This window comes from Herpailurus yagouaroundi, unplaced genomic scaffold (genome assembly GCF_014898765.1).
Source record: "Herpailurus yagouaroundi ecotype Mexico unplaced genomic scaffold, PumYag 164, whole genome shotgun sequence".
In the NCBI taxonomy this organism is placed as follows: domain Eukaryota; kingdom Metazoa; phylum Chordata; class Mammalia; order Carnivora; family Felidae; genus Herpailurus; species Herpailurus yagouaroundi.
In genome coordinates this window covers 30,542,447-30,566,122 of record NW_024412405.1, presented here as the reverse complement: position 1 = coordinate 30,566,122, position 23,676 = coordinate 30,542,447, and the positions used below count along the sequence as shown (strand labels likewise).

General features: G+C 41.1%; 1 protein-coding gene and 1 long non-coding RNA gene across 2 annotated transcripts in view; one reads left to right on the top strand and one right to left on the bottom strand.

The window, feature by feature from the left end:
* The window catches only part of OBI1 (ORC ubiquitin ligase 1), a 42,013-nt gene extending 35,414 nt beyond the window's left edge, over positions 1–6,599 (bottom strand). Inside the window, exon 1 of the mRNA XM_040487277.1 lies at positions 6,464–6,599. Coding sequence (XP_040343211.1) covers positions 6,464–6,535 — 72 coding nt within the window. The 5' untranslated portion in view covers positions 6,536–6,599. The remainder of the gene's footprint in view (positions 1–6,463) is intronic.
* A 46-nt stretch (positions 6,600–6,645) lies between these two features.
* Positions 6,646–16,073, top strand: LOC121037821 (uncharacterized). The gene is made up of 4 exons (XR_005794008.1): positions 6,646–7,370; positions 13,603–13,705; positions 14,112–14,221; positions 15,890–16,073. It is a non-coding gene; the product is annotated as an uncharacterized LOC121037821 (long non-coding RNA).
* The last annotated feature ends 7,603 nt before the right edge of the window (positions 16,074–23,676 follow it).

Sequence of the window (23,676 nt, the reverse complement as noted above, 5' to 3'; positions counted from 1 at the left end):
CAGCAAAAGTTTAACCTTTCCATTTAATACACCAAATTATATAGAAGAACAACCACAGGCAGACGACTTGAGTCTGTCTGCTAAGAGCCACTGGCAATGCCACCACAGGAGAATTATTTTCACTGTTTGATACCCGGTATTGTCACTCTCATTGGGTTGGAGTTTTGAAACGTTGACTAATTCACTTCTTTGGACTAAGTACTTATCAGATGATTATTTCTAAACAATGGTTTAAATTTACCTTAGGAGAATAGAAACCTATAAACAAGAAATAACTACTAAAACAAATTACTTGTTATTTATTTGACTGTAACCTATAAGAGCAAAATACAAAGCATCTAGCCCTCCCACAATTCCTGTCCACCCATCTTCCTCTACCAAGATCCTGGTATATACAGTATCAAAATATGCATATAATTTTCTTCAATAAAAACTTTCTGAGATAAAGAAATAGTCATAATTTGCCTATATTATTAAACTTTCCATCCAATTTACTCTCAAATGAGATCTGTGGCAGTAAAACAGTATTCTTATGAAATAAAAATGCAAGTCAACAATGGCAAGTGACATGTACAATTCCAAACTCATCTAGAGTAAGGATGTTGAAATGATAGTCTAGGATAATGCACCCTGAGGGTGGTGAGGAGGAGGAGGAATGGAAGAGAAAGCAAGGTATGAAAAGTGGGCTCTTTAGGGCACCTGGGTGGCTCAGTCGGTTGAGCATCTGACTTCAGCTCAGGTCATGATCTCACTGCTTGTGAGTTCGAGCCCCACGTCGGGCTCTGTGCCGACAGTTCAGAGCATGGAGCCTGCTTCAGATTTTGTGTCTCCGTCTCTCTGCTTCTCCCCTACTTGCACTCTGTCTGTCTCTCTCTCTCTAAAATAAATAAACATTAAAAAAATTAAAAAAAAAAAAGTGGGCTCTTATCACTGAAATGGGCCTGAGAGGGCAATCCTAGATGCAGAAAAGATTAACCCTAAATCTGTAATTCTACTACACAGTTTTCATTTCTTTTATTTGAAGATGTTTCAATTTTAAGAGACCACTCTACCACCAAAGCTCCTTTCTTAAAAAATAGATGTACCTGAGAGAAGTCATGTCAAAATCGGTTATTCATTAATATCCATATCATCCTGGACTCACCTACTAGGAGTTATTATACACTGGTTTAGGACAAGGTTTCCCAAATTCAGCACTACTGACATTCTGGACTGAAGAACTTTTTTTTTTTTAAGTTTATTTATTTTGAGAGTGTGCATGCAAGTGAGGGAGGGGCAGAGAGAGAGGGAGAGAGGGCCAAGCAGGCACCACACTGTCAGCCGGACCAGGGGCTCAAACCCACAAACCAAACCATGAGATCATGACCCAAGCCAAAACCAAGAGTCTGACGCTCAACCAACTGAGCTACCCAGGGGCCCCTGGACTGAAGAACTTTTTGATATAGGGATCTGTCCTGTATATTGTAGGATGTTTAGCTAGCAACATCCCTGGGCTCTACCCAGTAGATGCAAGTAGCACACCGCTGGAGACAATCAGAGGCGTCTCTAGGCACTGCCAAATGTCCCTGCAGGATGAAATCCACTCCCAACCCTTTCAGAACCACTGGTGTAAACTATTCACATATTTCCCTAACAACCTAATGGGGTTGGTAGTATCAAATTCATTATCAGCTGTGGAAACTGAGACTCAAGGAAAAAATAACACAGGTTATAAGTGGCAGAACCAGTATTTAACCATCATTCAATGTGATCCAACTGCAAAGTGAGTGCTCTTTCAACTAAGAAATAGTTTTTTCTTCCTTAGTACAGAGTTAGTGAACAATAATCTGGGAGTAAGAAATAGAGAGCACATGCCTGAAAGAAGCAAGAAATTTGGAACAAGACTTTGGGGTCAATAGGGGCTGTAGAAAAAGGCCACTGAGAGAAGTGATGGGAAGGAAAAGCAACTTAACTGGCCTGGCAATTACACTTAAAGTCAGTTCCTGTGCCTTTTATCATCTTTGCTAGAGACTCGAGTTCATTTTTCTTCAAATAATATTCTTTCTTGCACCTATGTCAAAATTTTATGGGTTTCACTAGGGAAGACCTAGAAAGACTGAAAAAGAAGGCTGAGGTATAAAAATGATGGGTAATAATAACTCCTCTGCCTCAATTTGGGGATTTTGGAAACTTTTCAAAATGAAATTTCTGGATTGTTCTTGCTATGTTTCAAGAAATCTTTGGCTCTGGGCCAAAACTTAGGTCCTAGAACTTTAAAACTATGTGATCCTGAGAACTAAGTTGCTTAATACCTATTGGTTTAGGTCTCCATTTCTTTCTAGGTAAAAGAAAAAATAATATATCTTGCCTCCCCCACCTTCATCACTACCTAGAATGCTTTCAAGAATCATATTTCTTTAGTAAATATGTCAGCTCTTACATACCAATCTTAAAATTATTAGGATACATCAATACTTTTTTTTTTAGTAATTTTTAAATTATGCCCTAAGTACATAGAAACATAATACTGTATTTTTTGAAAGTGTCTGCATTCTTCAAACTTAATTTGGAAAGGAAAAAGATGTAGTCCATATGGCTTTTGTCAAAGTAAATTACTTGTGACAATTATGTACAATCCACTCTTGGGAACTGAGGAGTCAATCAGGAATCAAACGTGGGCTCAATGTACTGAGGTCGAGAACATGCTGGCCAATCAACAGCCCCTGATGAACACTGATTAATTATTGAGTTGCATAAGGCTTCTTACCTAGCCTTACCTTGTCAACATTTTTAATCAACAATATGGGTGGAAAGCAAGGCCTCCCTCAAAGAAGGGATTCTTCCTGTAGTATTCTTAGCTTGAAACAGTCCACCCTACTTTGGACACTGCAAGAGACACATACCCCATATCCTAAGGAAGGTGATTTCATTTTGGATTATTTCAGCCACAGGGCTTGCCCTTACATAAGTACAAATCTTAATACTGTAGAGCTACACAAAGCTTGATTCCCTTCCAAATGAAAAATAGTCTGTATTTAAAGATTTGCTATTATGTCCATTCATTCCAACACAATTCCATTCCACATATTTGAACCTCAATTTCAACTCCTTTCTAAATTTCAAAATACTCTAGTTTTTTTATATTGAAGTCTCAAACTGGACTTATACTCAAGTGACGAATAACTGAATATGATATACTAACGTTGAAGAGCACCAGAAGTCTAGTTGCTTGTCACTTCACTTCAAAACCTCCTTCACCTTTCATTAAACTAACTATAGTCTACATTGGGAGACATGTTACTCACGGAAAAATGCAGACTTAGTCAAAAACATGCAACAATAATTTGATTTTGCAGTTGGAATCCTAATTGATGAGAAAAATGACTGGAATTATCTAGAGATAAACTGGTCTGTAGCAATCTGGTACCAGGACCTAAATGTCACTTAACTGATATCCTGAACCTGTATTTCTGCTTGCTGGCCCACTAGTTCTAGGCAAAAGGAAAAAATTAAGGAGGAATAGGCAAGAAAATATATTACACATAACTCATCCCACAGGATGTGTATCTAACTTCTTCAAACACATAGAGCTCTTGAGATATTGGCAAGGTTGTTAAACATTATTAAGCAGAAAGAATCCACCTTTAAGGCTAAGGCAGAGAAAGGCAGAAAATGCAAAATGTCTAAACTATCCAATTTTAAGTACATTTGTATCCAAAAGACAAAGTATTGACAGTGTGCATACTTAGGCTATCTCCACTACTCTTACGTCTCTATTCTTCCCCATCCCTGTCAGCATCTATATTATCTATTCAGATTTAAGGTCTCTCCCACCCCCAACTCTTCCTTTAAGGTAATATGCACTTTTTTTTCTTTCCTTTTCTTTTTTTTTTTTTTTTTAACAGTGACCTCTCAGGGATAATGGCTCCTAATTCTGTTGAACAATCAAAAGAAAAGAATCTTGCTAATGGTGAGATTTTTGGACAAATAACGAGGGCAGCAAAAGAATGGTTATCTGAGAGAGGGCTAGTCAAAAAGGACCTTAAGGCAGATGTCAGAGGTGGCCAGAGGTGTGTGTCAGGGAGGTGGACGCGGCATTGGAAACATGGTACTACCCCAGGTCATGCTATCTCCAGTACTCCACAACTACCATTATGTGGTGAGGGTTAAGTGGCCCAAACAGATCAGATTTCCTTTAACTGTACAAAAGGCAGCAGTTATATGGAACCAGTTAAAACCTGGATGTACTGTGGCAATTTCTAGAACAAACAGGTCCCACTCCATTGGGAAAGCAAATCTTCATAGAATGAGTGCACTTCCTCAGGAAGCAACTGGGAAGAACAGTTACCAGAAAGGCTGGTTTCCTCATTTGAGGGCCTGTCTCAGTGCCCACACTAAAGTTTAATATTTATTGAATATTATTATGCCCCAGACCTTATGCTAAACACTACAATTGAATTACTTCATTTAATTGTGCCCAGAATGCAAGAAAGAGTGTTGCTTCTATCACCATTCCCATCTCACAGATAAGGAAACTGTTCTGAGACAGGTTAAGTAACTTGTGTAAGGTCACAGAACTAGCAAATGGAAGAAGCTAAAACTCATAGTCTGAACACAGAACTCAGGCCTTCAATACATTTATGCTTCCACAGTAGACAGAAGATGCCTGTTTACAAACCATTAATCTTTTATTAGATTTCATTTTAGAACACAGCTAAGCAATACAGGAAAAAAAGAGAGAAAGGGATGAGGGGAGGAGGCACACTACAAGAGTGTCTGCTATCACAGATGAGCTCATGTGAGTTTTTAGGAAGTAATTTACTGAAGAGACAAATAACAGAGGTTCAAGCCAGAGACTCTAAGCCTTAGCTTTCTTATGTCAAAAAAATGGGGCAACCAGCCCTATCTATTTCATAGCACTGGTGAAATGAGTAAATGAAGTAATTAAATGCATACAAGAGCATTCTGTAAACTGCAAATCACTGTATTCTACTAGGTATCCTTTTTTGTTAAACACAAAAAGCACAGGTATGGAAAATCAACCAGGCAGAACACATTGTCAACACAACTGCAAAAGAGCCTATTAACTAATGGAAACTAGACATAATGTGTACAACTAAGACCAAAGGAAAATTATTTCCCAAGGTATTTTTATCAGCTTTTAATGCTACCGTTGAGAGTAAATGCACTCAGAACTTAACCCGTACTTGTGGCAACTTCATGTCAGAAACCAAATGTAGACTAGCAAATATAAACATCATCTCCCCCTCCTCCCAGCTCTGTATGTAGGCAGTGGCAGCAAATACCAGCTCAAATACCACCCTCTATGCCACCATCCTTGATCTCTCCAGTCAGAATTGATCAAGCCATCCCCTGTATGCTCTCACAGCACATTTGCTATTTCCTTGGCATTTCATTCTGACTGATACCAAGAGTTATCAGTTGCTTCCAAGCCTGACTTCCTACTACTGCTTGAACTCTTAAATTCACACAGAACCCCAAACACCTAAGGCAGATGATCATACTGGCTGGCACTCCAATGTTTGCTCTATGAAGTTTCTAGGTCTCAATTCCATGCAGGAGGCTGTAGTTTCAGTCTGCACTCGAGGGTAAACAGACACATCACAAATGTAAAAACAATTCGGGGTGGGAAAAAAGTCTGACTGCTCATCCATAGGATCTTCGTTCTTGATCTATGCGTTAAAGAAACGCTCTTTTAAAAACCAAATGGGAGGCACAAACGGAAATGAAAGAAGAGACGAATGCATCAGACTCTTCAAAATTCCGTTTCTAATTCAGAACTACTTTAGCTTCACAAACAGTTAGACACCTCTTGCAACACAAAGAGCGGGGATTCCATCTCATCGCTGAATGGTTCCAAAAGACCATGCCTCTCATTCTTAATACCACTCAGGGGTGGGTACTATTTACCTTTCAAATTTTGAACCCAGAGCAAAGGACATTCTAAAGGCAGGGTTAAGCAAAGGAAAGGATGTTGGAAATGGAAAAGACTCTCCAATTAGCACAGCGAGCAGGCCCAAGGACAAGAACATTCCACTTGTGTAGGGGACGAAGGAATCTTGGGCAAGACTCCCAGGAAACGTGCTTTAACGGGCTTCACACAAGCCACACAGGTGGCAAAGGGGCGTAAAATACTGTTGCGATTCCTTACTGACGAGGCCTCCTTCGACGTCGGAGTCGGCCGGCCGGGTGAGGCCGGCGGAGCTAACAGAGCCGCCTGGCCGCCCTTCCTTCAGACCCCAGGCCGCTGTCATCCCCCTCCAAAAGGCGCAGAGGATGAACCCAGCAACCACGACGCGTTCCCTTCGTCCCCCAGGACGCGGCCTCCCAGCGCCCGAGGAGAACGCGGGTAAGCGTCTGCACCCATCTCCCCGTCCCCGCCACACACGGAGACCGCCCTCGGCTCCGGAGGGCGACTTCATACCCGACCCTGTTTCGAGAAGTGCCCAGAATCACCCATTACCTTCCCCAAGCAAATGTGGCACGTGATGGGCAGAGTGAGCGACAATGTAACGTTCTGCACGGTCTGAGCCATGGCAGCGTTCAGAATCCCGCCAACACGGAAGTCCCGCCGACGGCGGCTCCTAGCCGCGACTGGGGCCGCGCGAGGCCGGCTACGGCAGCCTGGCAGGGCCACAACCCGCCGGGAGAGGAAACGAAAACGCGCTTTTGAAACGTGCGGCCGCCACGGCTTTTCCTTTCCTTCCTTCCTCCCTCCCTCCCTCCGGGGCTTCCTTCCTTTCCTCCCTTTCTTACTTTCATTCAAAAAAAAAAAAAAAAAAAAAAAAGGCCCCGGGTTCGGAAGCTGCAAGATTCTTGAGAATGAGGAGGAAGGCGGTTTACTATGGGCATTGATGGAGGATCTTGAAAGTTTAAATGAAAGAGTAACAGTGCAGAGCAGAGAGGAAGATGGGGAAAGCGATTTTAAATGCCTTACTCTTTCCCGGAAGGTGGGTGGAAGTTTTCTGCCTAAAAATTAAACCCCACACAGTCTGCAAACGCACGGCGCAGTCAAAACAGGAAGAGATAAAATGTTATGTCTACATTTTAATTAAAAAAACAAAAAACAAAAAACAAAAAAACCTTTCTGCCGCTCTCAGATCTTTTTCCATTCTGAAATGATGCGATGTTCCTTAAAAACAACAAACAGTGATTGTCTCTTGATCTCTTTCTGAGACGATTTGGATACATTTAATCGCAGGTTTCCCTGAAGGCTTGCTTTTCGTTGGCCCTTCTGTGGTTTCTAACGGAGACTAAAGGGTCAGAGCCACGAACTCTGATTTACACGTCCAAGTGAGAAAGCTGCAAACAGTGCCAGCTGTCCATCCTCTGGAAAGCACTTGAACAAGCCTGTGAAGCCTTCATTTCAGGTGCGTGGTTTGGATAAGCTAGGTAACATTGGGCTGTAGAACTCGGAAGGAGAATGTGTGAGGTTCTAAGTTAGCATTTCCTACTAGTGAAAAAGAAAAACTCTAAAAGTTCCTTCATGAATCTTGAATGTAACAGATTTGGAATTTAATTGCAACTTACTTTAAGTGAGGGCCAATGTGATTAATTAATGCAAACAAATACAATTTGTGAGTAGAGAGATTAAAAGCAAAACCAATGGAACTACTTCTACCGATCTTTGGGAAAATGACACAGAGACAGTATAATTAGAAGCAGCATGTGGTCAAAGGAAAGGGTTTCTGGATCTGTACGGGACGGTAGAAATCACTGTCCCAACAACTTTCTGGCTCTACTGGCTTCAGATAATGTATTTGACCTTTCTGCTTCTTAGCTTCCTTCTTGGTAAAGTGTGTGTGTGTGTGTGTGTGTGTGTGTGTGTGTGTGTGTGTGCGCGTGCGCATGTGTGTGTGCGTGTGCATTAAAAGAGGTCAATGTATGTTTACTATCATGTCTCAAAGAAACAGACAATAATGAGACTGGACCAGCCTGAAGAAGTCTAAGTCCAGTTCAAAATCTGCTCACAGGTGACAGTGAAAATTCTTTGAAACATCTCAATAACTTCATTTCCTGGGAATTGGAGGCCATCATGCGTTTGGAATTGGAGAACTAGGGAAAACTGCCTGGTTATTGGCCACTTTTTCAAAATGCCTGGCATAAAGTCACTTGGTTTGGCTATTTTTTGGCTTTTTGAAGTCATATTTTTATGGAGTCTGGAATTCACATGTTTTCCTAATGCATCATTCCTGGCCAGGAGTGTAGATGTTAGGCTTCAGAATGAGACAGCTCCAGGTCGATACCCACTGTCATTCAAGTTTCACCTTGTCCCCAGCCTGCTGTGTTCTTCCTATTCTCACCTCACTGATAGCTAAGATGGTATGTTAGGACCTGTCATTCCCACCCTTTGAGTGGGATGTAGGACTGAGAATGTTTTGCCTTTCACATCCATCCCTAGAAACTGCAGCAGGGAGACATGTTGAAGACATTTTTTTGTGGTTGTTTTTTTAGTTATTGGGGCAAATTCATTTCTTGTTAATCACCTCAATGATTGGTGTTAATACTCAGTCACAAAGCTGAGTTTAAAAAATCATACCCTACCTTTTAGGTAAAATGTCAAAACCTAGACTCTTCCCAACATCTCTTTCCACATTCACTGTCATTGTCATGGCTTCTTGGTGCTTAGTGCTTTGTCCACATAGTTATTTCTGTGTTGATCACGTTGTATTATATTTGGTTATGTGTTTGCCCCCGCAATAGACTGTTTCTTGAGGTCAGAGATTGTGTATGATATCTAGTATCTGGTACTCGGTGACTGTTCCACAAAAGGTAATATTTTCTTTAGCTACAGACACAGGCTGCTGTAAAAATTGCCTTTACTTGTTTTTCACTTCAAAATGGAAGACTTTTTAAAAATTTGATTTTTGCTAATTATAAACTTAATTTAAAATTAAAAATTAAATTATAATTTAAAAAATTAGCTTTTTGCTAATTATAAAAATAAGGCTCATCTTAAGAAAAGTAAGCCATTTTTAAATATATAAAATAATAAGCAGGGGTGCCCTGGGTGGCTCAGTCAGTTAAGCATTTGACTTCAGCTCAGGTCATGATTTCATGGTTTCTGAGTGCAAGCCCCACATTGGGATCTGTACTGACAGCGCAGAGCCCGCTTCAGATCCTCTGTCTCTCTCTCTCTCTCTCTCTCTCTCTCTCTCTCTGCCCCTCCCCTGCTCACTCTCTCTCTCTCAAAAATAAATAAACATCGAAATAATAATAAAATAAAATAATAAGCCAAATTTCTTTGGTACTAACGCCTCACTTTTCTATCCTGTGTGGTAATCACTGTTAAATTCTAGAACATATCCAAACATTTTAAGTCATGTATATGTGTATAACCACAAATAGGATCATACCATAACGTACCTGCTTTTTTTTTTTTTAACTAATGTTTGGTGGATAGGTACACACACGTACATATCTAAATAATACTGTTAGCAATACAGGTTGATTACGACTCCCTCTAGGCCCAAACTGATTGCATGCCAATTCCCAGGCTTTGCTTTTGATAATGCAAATGGTTTAAGGCTAGGAACTATCCTTTCCTTCTGCTCTATGAACAGCATTTCCTTTTGTTGACAAATCATGTTCTAAATAGATGTTATTTGGCCAATTTTGTTAAATTAACGCTATTACTCTAATAGAAAAACAAAGATTACTTGGCTCATTGACTTCCTGCGCAAGCTCTTTCTGGACTTCCTAGTAGCCTTATGGAGAGTCCTGTGACCCAAGGAATTGTGTCAGATAGAACATCTGAGATGGGCTAAAGCCCCCTAAATTCTTAGAATTATAAACTTTTACAACTAGAAAGAATCTAGGGTGTTTTTTTTTAGCAGGTTTCTCCTTTCAGAGATGAAGATATTGAGACCTAGAGAGATAAACCACCAGGAAATGGTAGATTTGGAACTAAATCCTAGATCTCACTTGGATTCTCTGAGATTGTTGGCCCCATGCCTTAGTGTAAGTGCAAGATGTATTATTATTAATAAAGTAGTTCAGTAATAAAAAGTCAGTTATAATTGAATTTCTTTGCTAAGAAAACCATCAAATAGCTATGGAACACCTTTTACCCCTTGTTTAAATCAGATTCATTTTTATGATAAATTATTTAAAAGCAAGTTTAAAAAAATATAAAATCTTAAGTGCTATTAAAAATTGATTAGGCATGCATTATTCTTTCATTGACCCAGTTCAGATTGTTTTTTAATTTTTTTTGGTCAAAGCTAATAAATTTGAGTAGATGTTTCAGACAGACATTTTGTAATCATTTGGTCATCAGTCAATTAATCACAACTTCATAAATATTGATTTCAGATTATATTTATTTTTCATTCCTGAAAGACAATCTTTTTTGTTGTTGTTTGTTTTAAATTTATACTCCCCCACTTGGATTGTGGTTAACACTGAGGAAACTCATAAAAGTTAGATTAATTTAAGCATAGGTGCTGGCCCAGTCTCATGGACGTCAAGAATGGTACTGCCTTCTCACAGGCTGCAAATTCTGAACTAAAATGTCTTAAGATAGTGGCATGAAAGATGCTTGTTACTACTATAGCAAAAGAACTTGGGTTTTTCTTGCAAGGTTTTTGTTTTTGTTTTTGTTTTTGTTTTTGTAAAGAAAAGACTACTAAAAGTTAGCCTGCATTCATTTAATGTACTTCTATTAAAAACATTAAGGAACAACTAATTCAGACAATGTTCTGCCTCATGGAGCTTTCATTCTAGTGGGGAAGGTTCTACTGCATTGGCTTGGAGCCAAATCTTTGCCTCTTGAGTAGCAGTTGAGGTTTTAATGCTGAATTTGCATATCAAGTTTATATGTAAATCACAATAGAAGTGATTGCGAAATGAATAAATAAATGAATGAATGAATGAATAAATAAATAAATAAAATTAGTTATCTGTTGTTCCATCAATATTTAAAAATTTTAAATGGCTTTTTAAAAATGTTTATTTAGGGGCGCTTGGGTGGCTCAGTCGGTTAAGCGGCCGACTTCGCTCAGGTCACGATCTCACACTCTGTGAGTTCAAGCCCCGCGTCGGGCTCTGTGCTGACCGCTCAGAGCCTGGAGCCTGTTTCAGATTCCGTGTCTCCCTCTCTCTGACCCTCCCCCGTTCATGCTCTGTCTCTCTCTGTCTCAAAAATAAATAAACGTTAAAAAAATTTAAAAAAAAATGTTTATTTAATTTTGAGAGAGAGAGAGAGAGAGAGAGAGAGAGAGAGAGAGAGAGTGTGTGTGTGTGTGTGTGTGTGTGTGTGTGAGCGGGGGAGGGTCAGAGAGAGAGGGAGACAACAGAATCAGAAGCAGGCTCCAGGCTCCGAGCCGTCAGCACAGACCCCGATGTGGGGCCCAAATCCACAAGCTGTGAGATCATGACCTGAGCCGAAGTCGGACGCTTAACCGACTGAGCCACCCAGGCACCCCTAATTTTTTTTTTTATATGCCAGGCACTGGTCTAAAAGCTGGGTGTACAGCTGTGAATGCCTGCCTACTTTTATTCATTCAACAACCACTTCACTGACTACCATTGACATGCCAGCTACTGTGCTATTAATGAGCCACTTTATAAATGGAACCACTGAGCCCGGCTCTTCTATTCTACCATAAAAATGCCTATTCCTACAGTAATTTCTCTTCCGGATGTGCTTATTGTCAGTTAGCCTCTGGCATTGTGACACAGCAAGTTATCGTTTTAAATATTTTAAAATGTTGCAAATTGGGTGATTGTTTTAAATTAGGTAATTTTTAAAAGAATATTTTAGTTCCACCTAAGGCTAAGTGGTACTTCACAAATGTTTGTTGAATGCTAGAGAATAAATAAAGGAAATGTTATCCCTGGGAATATTGTATCAGATTTTAACAGGAACCAGGAGACAGAAAAGCAGTGGGATTTGCCACAGTAGCAGAATCGGGAACCCAGCTCTGAGATCCTGACTGCTTTTGTCTTTAAATTGCCCGCAGAGCACTTCTTTTTCTTTTTGCCCTTTGTTTAGGAGTTAGCAGAACTTCCAAGGTAAGATCCTCCCATAAGAACTTAAAGCCAGGCCCTTGTTTTCAAGTTATTTACTTAAGCCCTATAAATAATGGCACTCCATCTGAGGACACCTCTCTTACAAAGGCATCCTGCACTTGGCCATGGAGTCATCAGCGGCTGGCTGCAGCCTTGCCAAGTTGCTTTAGGTAAAGCATCAACACCTCCTTTACACACTCAACACTCCCCGTCATTGTTTTAGCAGCTGAGTCATTTATTACAAGTGTTATTTAAGATATGGCTCTATTTCCCCATATCACCATCTTCACCTCTCTGATCTGTGATTTTTACTTCTTTTTCTCCCCACACCACTCGCTACGACAAGTCTCAACTTTTGTCTCTTTCATGAGGCTTTTCTTGCATGACCGAGCCTCCTCATAACCCTCTTGCCTTTCAAATTCTGTATCACTTCTAATCTATATCAACCAATTTTGTACCTCATGAATGTATTCTCCAAGCCCCTATTGAACACCTACTACGGCTCAAGCACAATGACAAATGCTAAAGCTAAAAAGCTGAAAGTCTGGCTGGAAGTCTGAGATCAAGGTGTCACAGGCTTGCTGCCTTCCGAGGGCGATGAAGACGAATCTGCTCCATGCCTGGCTCCCAGCTCCTGGCGGTTTTCTGGCATTCTTTGGTGTTCCTTGCTTGTAGAAGCATCACTAAGATGCCTACCTTCATCTTTATGTGGCTTTCTCCCTGTGTGCATGTCTGTGTTCTAATTTCCCCTTTTTATAATGTTGGCAGCATGGATTAAGGGCCCACCCTACTTCATTACCACCTCATCTTGCTTAATTAGTTATATCTGTGATGACCTTCTTTCCAAAGAGGGTCACATTCTGACATAATGGGCTTAAGGCTTCAAAATATGAATGGGGGGGGGTGCACAACTCAACTTGTAACAGTATCTGTGAACACTATTTAAAATGATGTCCAACTCCCTACCTTCAGGGCACATGGTTGGTCTGCTAGGCCTTGCCCTCCTGTCTGTGGTGGGAGCCTGGGTCTAGTTTAGCAAATAAGATACAAGTAGAGGTAATGTGGTTACTTCTTGGCTGGAGCATTTCGTTGTCTGTTTGAGGTTGCTGAGAGCTCTCTTTCCCTCTGCTGTGGTGACCAATAGCATGTAAGATGGAACATATACCGAAAGCAACATGGAACGAGCTTTGACTCTTGATCTGCAAATAGCCTGAAAGAAAACTGAACCTTTATTATTATAAGTGACTAAGTTGTGTTACTATATCATAACCTAGTCTTTCCTGTTACAATAACTTTGAGGAATATGATTTGTTTGTATTTTGCTAAGGGCTGAATTGTGTCTCCCCAGAATTTATATGATGAAGCCTACACTCTCAATGTGACTGTATCTGGAAATAGGGTCTTCAGTGGGTAATTAAGGCTAACAGAGATCATGAAGGTGGGACCATAATCCCATTGGACTGTGGCCTTGTAAGAAGAGTAAGATCTCTCCTTCTCTTTCTCTCTCTCTCTCTCTTTCCCATCTCCCTATTTTTATTTCTTTCTGAATTTTCATTTCTCTCTTTCTCTCCACTCCCCTCCCCCACTTAGGGACACATGAAGACCAAGGCCGTCTGCAAGCCAGGAGGAGAACTCTCCTCAGAACCCAACCACTCCTGTGGCATTCTGATCTGGGACTTTCAGTCTCTGAACTGTGAGAAAACAAATGTCCACCACTTAAGCCACCCCATCTGTGGTATTTTGTTAGGGCAACCTGAGCTGACGAAGTCACTTTTTTTCCTTACTTATATTGATTTATATGTTTTCCTACTTATACTTATTTAGACTCTCATAATTTTTTCTTGTGCTTTTTCTAATCTATGAAAAATATTAGTTTTATAATTATAAAAGATTTAACACTTAAAGAAAATTCCTTCAAAGCATGCATCGTTATGCCACGTATTTTAGTAGATGTGCCACCCAGGTTATCTTTACAATGAACTAAATTCAAAGGAAAACCAAAATTCAATTCAATTTCATAGAAATGTGTTGAAAGCCACAGCTCTCGTGGCCGCTCTCCTGAAGAGCCTCACACCAATCTCCTACCTCTCTTTCTGCAGATACAGACTTTTAATGATAACACAAACCATTTCTGTACTTCACGAACTGAAACGGCGATTTGTGGTGTGGCATCGTTCTCAGTCTTCCTCGAGTGTTCCCTGAGATGGAGGTAACTGTGATAAATCGTATGACCGTTCACCAAAATTGGCTTCCACTCCACTTCCTGGACGAGGATTAGATTGTAGAGTTCCACCAGAGTGGGGCCAATGAAATGTGAGCAGAAGCGACATAGATCTCTTTCAACCCGAAGCTCTAAGAGCCCGTGCTTTCTTCCTCACTCCTCTCCCCCTCGCTCTGGGTACTGGCAATCGCTCCCTATGCCTAGGTCACAGGGAAGACAACAGAGGGCAGAGCCTCAGGCCAAGTCCAGTAGGCTTGGAACATGAGCTGGGAAGTCTGTTGTTATAAGCCACCGCGATTTTGGAGCGTTTCTTTTTTAACAGCTACACATCCTAGCCCATCCTCACCTATACAACGTTGGGCACGCTGTGTGAGACTCGGTGTGTGTCGTCTGTGTCTGTACACATGGCACAGGCTAGCTTTTCCTTGGGACAACATGTGTGACAGACACAGACATAAAGTACTCTGTTCTCCCTTTAGGGGAATCTTGGTGCTGCAGCAGTTGAGGGTATTGTCAGCAAACGTCCTTCAGTTCTCAGTCCTTCAGGGTCTGCCTCAGCTGCAGAGAACCATCTCTACCAACGTCATATCCTTCCTAGGCTGGCCCACATCTGGCAGTCGAGGGAGGTAGGGATGTAAACGTCCGGCCAATGAAGGATAGCTCTGTGGGGTCATTCAGCTCTAGAGCCCCCTGTGAAATCTGTCAGGTGTGGGTGGGCCCGCACCCCAGCCTGGATCCTTCCTTTGCCCAATCCTACTTCCTTCGCTTCTCATCCACAGGTGTCGACCGCAAGGGCACTTCCTAACAAACCTTTTGTACATTCAGCTGTTTCAGAGTCTTCTTCCCAGAGAACCCAGTCTGCCCCCAACATGCCTACCTTTAAAGAAAATGAGAGAAGTGAGTGTGTGTGTGCGCGTGCGTGTGTGTGTGTGTGTACACACATATGCTGCCAGTGGGTCTCTGTGCCTCGTTGTCTCCCCCACTTTCCTCCTTTGGTGACCCATTTGTTCATAAATATGCCATTATTACTAATTAGCTGCAGCCAACCTCTGCTCCTGTGGGCCTTGGAGACTATCTACCTTCCTCTAGCAGGTATGACAAATGTGCGAGTATAACTGGCAGAGTGTGACCTCGTTTCTTTGTTTAAAGTTGTTGGGAATAAGAAGGACCATTCAGAGGTCAAGAGGCTGGGCCACTTTAATTTTTGTGTTTTATTTATTTTTAGATTCTTCGGTATATTAAAAAACTGAAAAAATGCCGAGTGTCGCAAATTGTGTGGTGTATGCTGAATATTTACATTTAACAGATTCATTCCTTTAGCCCAAAATACAAGGCAGTGTAATTACTTTCACATTGACCAAAATAATTATAGGATTTATCATAGACTATGAACTCCTGGCACTACAGGTAGTACTGTCTTGTACACGTTTGGGTTTGTTTTTGTTTGTTTTCAATCCATGGGTCACATCCCCCTCAGCGGGCCATGAAATCAATTAATGGGTGAAAAACAGGGCAACCAAAGTGGAAAAAACTCCTTCACCCCCTGTCCCTCCAGCCAAGGTGAACTAACTGAAAATTTTTATGTGGGATTTGTGACTGTCCCCTTCTAGCTGATGCAGTCTCCTAATTTATCCCGACTTTCTCCACTCTTCCCAGGCCTTCTCCTTCACCTCCATCTGTCCTGATTGCAACCAACACTTTAAAAACCTTCCAGTTGCACGCAATGGAACATAAATACATGCTACATTGCATGTGGTAATGGTTAAAGTATTATTTGTTCTGGGTGGTGATGTAAAGTAGATTTCTTACCGAGGCATGTATTAAAATGTTTGAGAACTAGTATCTTAATGTATATATTTGGGCTGAGTGTTGGATGTCTCCTTTTAATATCATCTGTGTGCCTCTATGATGGAGTATTTATATTCTTTTTTTTTTTAATTTTTTAAAATGTTTCATTTATTTTTGAGAGAGAGACAGAGAGAGAGTGCGAGTGGGGGAAGGGCACAGAGAGGAGGAGACACAGAATCCGAAGTAGGCTCCAGGCTCTGAGCTGACAGCACAGAGCCCGACACGGGGCTCAAAGTCACAAACTGTGAGATCATGACCTGAGCCGAAGTCAATGTTTAACCGACTGAGCCACCCAGGCGCCCCTATATTCTTTTTGAGATGATGTTAAAAGTCAAATTTCGAGTCAGCTGATAAAGGTAAGACTTGGGGCAAAAGAATCTTCTAGTCCTCTTCCAAAAGAGGCTTCTTTGCCCCCGTTGCCTGTTCTTCTTACTCCTTCACCGAAGCATAAAGTTACACGTTATATGGTTTCAAGGAATAGTCTAAACCTCGTTGCTGTGACTTTACAAAAACTGCGGAGAAGCAAAAGGAAAGGGTCTTTTATTGCATTTTCTTTCTCAGACACATAACCCTAGCAGAGCGGCTAACGGTAACTCAGTGAGAATGGTGGTTCAGTCCCACAGATCTTTCTGGTGGACGTACTGGTAAATAGCTTGCCATTCTTCCTGTTGTATAGTTAGAAAATTGACGTTCAGAGAGGTAACAAAACCACATAGGTATTAAATGCCATAAATAGATTTTCTGACTTGTATTCCAATGGCTGTTTATTCAACAATAATTTGTCAAGGATGCGCTATGTTCTGGAAAATATGTGTTAGGCCTGAAGGATATTGCACTGAGAGAGACATGGTGTCTGCCTTCAAGGAGCTTAATCACTCTGGTACTAAAAGTACCTTTAAAACTCAATCAAAATATAGTAAGATAATATAGCCATAACAGCTACCACTTATAGAGCACTTATTCTGGGGGCAGGTGTGGCGTCTACACAGTGCTGTGGAGACCGTGAGAAGAAAGTCTCTTTCAGGGTAGGGATCAGGTAAGCTTTTGCATTCCTGGGAAAGGATAGTTGGAATGTCCAGTAGCCAGAGGAGACAGCACGGGCCCTCAGAACAGTGGGAACTGTGTGTGCAGAGGAAATGGCTGGGTGACAGAGAACCTTCTGTTACCAGGATGCATGCACGACTTTGGCTATGCAGTAGGGAAAGGAAATCAGGAATATTCCGGAATTTCTACTTGGACAGCAAGGTGGGAGGTGGGATGGAGGCAATTACTGAACTTGAGAAGTTTGTTTAAGATTCAGTGTTGGGATCTTAAAATGGATATTCACTGTCCAGAAGAATTAGCACGTTCTAAACTGTTAGGTTTGTATTTGTCATAAATGACTAGGTTGTAGGAAAAGCTGGTTAAAGTCAGGTTTTTTTGTTGTGACTGGCTTTGCAGAATTTATTTGGAAAAGAAGAATACATCTTGGGATACTTCAATATGCAAACTTTTCCATGGAGGGCTCTTGTCTCTTGATTTAAGTTCTATAGCTAAAAGATTGAGGAAATAAGAGAACTCAGTTTTAAAATGTTTATATAAATATAAGAAACCAATGCAATAGGTGGACAATGGACAGGTAATTACCAGAAGATGCAGTCTTGTTGAATGAAATACAGGATACAGTTGAAAATAAAATTTGTATTCAATGACGCTTGAATAGCTCTGTCATTACTTTGTTATGTTAGTCATTATTCGGGTGGATCTACAAGGGATATAACACCATTATGTAAAAATAAATTTTTATTTACTTCAAAGATTTCATTTTTAAGCACTCTCTACATCCAAAGTGGGGCTCAAACTCACAACCCTGAGATTAAGACTCACATGCTCCACCGACTGAGCTAGCCAAGCTCACCTAAAAATAAGTTTTCATGAGTATGAAAGTATAAATCTGGAGGACGCCTGGGTGGCTCAGTCGGGTAGGTGTCCGACCAACTCAGGTCATGATGTCATGGTTCCTGAGTTCAAGCTCTGCATTGGACTCTCTGCTGTCAGTGCAGGGCCCGCTTGGGATCCTTCATTCCCGCTGTCTCTGCCCCTCCCCCGCATGCGCGCGCGCGCGCGCGCGCTCTCTCTCTCTCTCTCTCAAAAACAAACGTTAAATAAAAGTATAAGTCTGTAGGAGTCAAAACATGTGCTAAATGGGAAAAAAAATTCAATTACTGACTAAAGCCCTTTTCATTATTTTTTTATTATATTTTTAATGTTTATTTATTTTGAGAGAGAGAGAGAGAGAGAGAGAGAGAGCATACTGGGCAGAGAGAGAGGAGGAGAGAGAGAATCCCAAGCAGGCTTCACGCTCAGCGCAGAGCACAACATGCGGCTCAGTCTCATAACTGTGAGATCATGACCTGAGCTGAAATCAGGAGTTGGGCATTTAACCAACTGAGCCACCCAGGTGCCCCAAGCCCTTTTGTAAACTGGTGAAGATAGAGTATGCTGTGCTTTTTAGAGAACAAATGGAGGTAATATTTTAGAAAAGGAAAGCAAGGCAGGAAGGAAATGTATACACACTGTGTTCCTGCTGTATGTGTATCGACATACTTCCTCTCCACATACTGCCTTCATATGCAACTATAAAGCAAATATCTGTTATGCAGAATTCAAACTACCAGAGATCTCAGATAACCAGTATCAATACTACACAAATATAATTGGAATTCTTAATGATGATTCTGTGACTCTGAAGGATCTTGCCATGCCTCTGGGATCCTCAAGGCTGTATTATTAAATTATGTCAAGGTCCATATTAGTGTTAATTATGTTTTATTATATTATTTGAACCTTGGTTATCCTTCTGTGCTATACATTGTTACCCTCCTTTGACCTGATAGCTAATTAACTATGTTTTAATTTGCTGTGTGTAAATTTTGTGAAAAAAGTACATTAACATGCACATTTGATTTCATAACTGATCTTCAGCTGTGAGTGTAAATGTGGCATTTGATAAAACATCCTACTAATATGAAAAGAATATAACCTAGATGCACTATTACTGTCTTATATATATATTTTCTTCTGCATTACCTTTTTGAGGCATTTGGCAGGAAAAAGGTGGGTTTTTTTTTTGGTTTACAAAAAAATCAAGATATAATGTTAGCATATGGCATCAGTGAGCCCTGGTCACTGTCTGGTTTACTATTCTGTTCTCTAGCTTATGCTCTGTAGCTCTGTTTATCTCTTTAGTTCCAAGTTTGATCTTTGGTGATAATACCAAAGACACGTCTCGGAACAATCAACATTTGGCAGAATGTGCTTTCTAATTCTAAGTTTGCAGACCATAATAACCAAGGTAGGGTGTTCAAGTCAGGGAACCCATCCTTTTGGAGCCCTCTCCTCTAAACTAGCTCCAATTTGAAGGAATGATAAGAGGTTTGTTTTCAGGATAGTAATAATGGCCAGCTGCTTACTGGATTCCACTTACTGGATTTCAGTCAGTCTTAAGAGCTTTAAGTGCTTCTGCTCATTTAATTCACAGTACAACCCTGTGAGATTGTTACTGTTTTACTTTTGAGAAAACTGTGGTTCATTCGTTCATTTAGCAAGTGCATATGTAACACATACTATCTGCCAGGCACCAGTCTAGGTTTGGGCCTAGCAAAGAGTAAAATAGACACAGAGTTCCCACCTTCTTAGAGTCTACATTTGCTGTAGCCTCCAAAAAGGTTTTGAGAACTTGGGAACCTTAAGCTAGAGTGCCTTTTGAACTCTAAGCCAAAATGTCACAGAATCTATTTGGCTCAGCGAGGGTTTCTGAGTGTCTACTGTGCATGCTCAATGGGAACAGCCTAAGACTGAGAGTCAGACATCCTCACGATGTGTCTTTGGGGCAAGTTCCCAAGCTTCTCTGACTGTATGGGTACTAGATGAGGTATCACTGAGTTACTCTACTTTTGTAATGGTTCTTTGTGCCTAAAACTTTTAGATACAGTCTATAAAAATATATGTACTCCAGAAACATTTGTAGATGCTGACTTTGAGGAATGTAAACCTTCTGTAGGATTATGTAGTTTGAAAGTTTATTATTAAGCTTTGGATTAATAATTAGAAAGATTGGAAAGATGCTATTATTTCAGTTTTACATTTGTGAAAACTGAGGTGAAGTGGCTTGCCCTAGGACACAGAAGGGACAAACATTGGGACAAAGACTCAAGTTCCTCTCTTCTTGGGGGTGCCTGGGTGGCTCAGTCAGTTAAGCATCCAACTCTTGATTTCAGCTCAGGTCATGATCTCATGGTTTGTGAGTTCAAGCCCCACATGAGGCTCCATGCTCTCAGTGCAGAGCCTGCTTGGGATTCTCTCTTCCTCTGTCTGCCCCTCCCCTGCTCTCTCTCTCTCTCTCTCTCTCTCTCTCTGTCTCTCTCTGTCTCTCTCAAAATAAATGAATAAGCTTTAAAAAATCCTGTCTTCTCACAAATTCTGGCCCAGCTCTGTCTCTATTTGGAAGGTAAAACTGAGCTTGTCTTGGAAAGAATTATTAATCTTTTAGTGTATTCAAGATACTGTGAACAAAGATAAATGGAATACGGACTCTACTTTGTAGCACTTGTAGTTCAGCAGTAGGGGAAACACTTATACATAAAAACTTCTAAAAAGGAATAAAATGGTAAGAGTCTTAAGGAAGATTAAAATATGTGGCAATGCGAATTGGTTGGTAGGATAAATTATTTTAAGTGGGTATAAAAAAAGATTAGATAGAAAAACACCATTTAAGCTTGTCATATATGAACATATGGAGTGTGGGGGGGGGGGGCGGTATTCTAAGTGATAGCCTAAGGTAAGTTATGGAAATAGGAAAGGATTAAGAAACAACTCAGAATTCAGTTTAGCCGGAGCATAAGCTGTGTAAGGGTAGCAGTAGAAAGGCCAGTGAGATGGGCTTGAGGCCACTGGTGAAGGTCCCCAGGAATTGGACTTTGCTTTGTAAGCTCTTAGGAGCCAAAGGACATTTTGAGCAAGGGAGTGTATGATCAGAGATGTGCTTCAGGAGATCCAAACCATCAACAGTGTATAAAATGGATTGGATTATGGAATAAAAAGGCAGAGTGTTGTGCATGCTCCATGGTGCCAGGAATAAGAGAGGTGGATCTATATAGACTGGAATACTGAAGGATTTTGCTAGAGCAGGGATAACTTGGTCTGGACTTCGAAGAATGGCCAGATCTGCTAGGGAGAGGTCTTGGTGGATGAGGATGAGCATTCATCCTTCTAGCATTCATTCTCATCAGGACCGTGGTCGTTTTAGGAATAAAAAGACATACGCCCTTTGAAGAGCAAAATGAATAAACAGAAGGGCCCCCCAGAGTGAATCCGAGGGTTCAGAAAGCTCTGGAATCAACCAAGGAAGTAGAGTCAGGGGCCAGAGATGCCTCTGGGGCTGCATGACCTAATCCTGGGGCGAGTTGAGGCCCCGAGACAGGAATTTGACTCTTAAGGAGAATGTGAGGCTTTATGGTATTCCCAATCGCATCAAAACTTTAACAGTCATCACTAGATTTATAGAGGATGGATGGACAAGATTAGACCAGGTGGCTGGACAAGACTCAGAAGCTCAGCCTGAAGCAATGTAGCTCTGCTAGGAACAGCTGGGAAACAGCTGCAGCCAACAGCCCCTGCTGGCAAGCTACTGCCAGCGACAGGCGTGCTCAGCACCCGGAGAAGTGACACGAAACCTGCAACGCGAAGCACTGGGCATCAGACCTTCCAGGCCAAACCTGAGACACACATTAGGAGGCCTCTTTCTGCTGGTTGACTTACTGTATTTCACTTGCCCAGGCAGGAAAAATGCCAGCAGATTATCTTTCTTGCTTCAAAAGGAGACCAGGAACCTCCATTTTGAGTTTCTTAGGTCTTATATGTCATTGTTGTCTACACAGCAAGCCTCCTGCAACTGACAGACTTTAATGTGTTAGTGTGTTTGTGTTTACGAAATTGCCAGGATGTTGTCGGGCTGATTCATCATTTTACATTCCTACCAGCAGTGTATGGTACCATCCTTTCCAACGGTTGGTATGGTTGGTTAGGCTTTAAAGGGTTAGTCATTCTAATAGTGGTATCTATCATTGTGCTAATTCGCATTTCCCTAAAGGATCTTCTCATGTGCTTACTTGCCATCATATACCTTCTTCGATGAGGTGTCTGCTCAAATCTTTTGCCCGTTTTACCGTTTTAAAAACTGGATGCTTGCCTTCTTTTTAGTTCTAAAGATTCCTCGTATATTTTAGATACAAGTCTGTGATCAGACCTATACTTTGCAAATATTTTTTCCCAGTTTTTGGCTTCTCTTTTTATTTTCTTAACAGTATCTTTTAAGAGCAGAAGCTTTGTAATTTTGATGAAGTTTTTGCTTTCTCCTTCCCCCATCTCTCTGATTCTTTCTGATCCAAAAACAAGGCAGATTCTGTTGGCTCACCATGGCTGATGTTTGAACAGGGCCATGCTGGGTCAAGTTGCACCTGAGTTTAGTTCAGGCATTCCCCCTTATATGTTTGTGATTCCATAGTTTTTGTGGCAAAGTGTACAGGAATTGAGTGAAAGAGGACCATGGAAGGCGAAGGTTTTGTGGGAACTCTCATCAGATCTTCAGTTTGCCCAAGATTGGCACTCAACCCATTCCAAAGGATTTTGAGGAAGTTTCTCTTATATTCATTAAAAGCAGATTCCTTGACAATTGTCTTTTTGGACATTTGGATCTGGTGCAAAATGTGACTTACGTAGGAAGGGAAGATTTGAGTCTGAGCCTTGTGACTTAGGGTGGTAGATTTCCTTGAAGGCCACTTCAAGTGACTTCAAAGTATTGACTACTCCTGATATTTGAGTCATTCTCCAAACCCTTCAGAGGCAAAGTTGCTTCTTGTTAATAAATTTATTTATTTATTTAGAGGGATAGAAAGTCAAGGCTAAGAACAGCTAGTCTTAATTTCCGGAAAGATATCTGGAATATTCTTTAAAAACTGTATTTCATGATCCTCTAAAAACTGTTTCTAAAAATGTGTTCCTATACCAGAACAGATAGTTGTTTCCAGCCCCGTACTTACTGAATCAGAACATCTAGTCTGCGGGTCTCCCTGTGATTCTTCTGTACATCCACACTTTAGAAATTAGGGAGAAATGGCTTTTCTTGTGTGTTTGATCAGTTATACAATGTGAATGCTGGCCTTTGTGCTGGGGCAAAAGGATCACAGGAAGGCAGACTTTATAACCAATTTCATGCTTTTTATAATCAAAATTGTGTACTTCTAGAGACGGTGTAGGAAAGCAGGATGAGAATCCCACACCGACCCCTGGGGCAGAAGGGGTTAAGTTGCAGGATGCTAACTAGCAGGACTGGATTATTACCTGCTCTAGGCAGGAATGCACCTAAGTCTATTGGCTGCAGGCAACAGAGTCCCTAAGGGGTGTGGGGCAGAGGCATCCGTGGTTGGGAGGCATTATTTACTGCCTATTCTGTGGGGCTGAGAAAAGTGGATGTCATTTTATTGAAGTCAGAAGGAGTGGAGAATGGCAGAAGTCATTTCCTAGAGGTTTGGCATTTGGCTGCAGAGGTATAATAC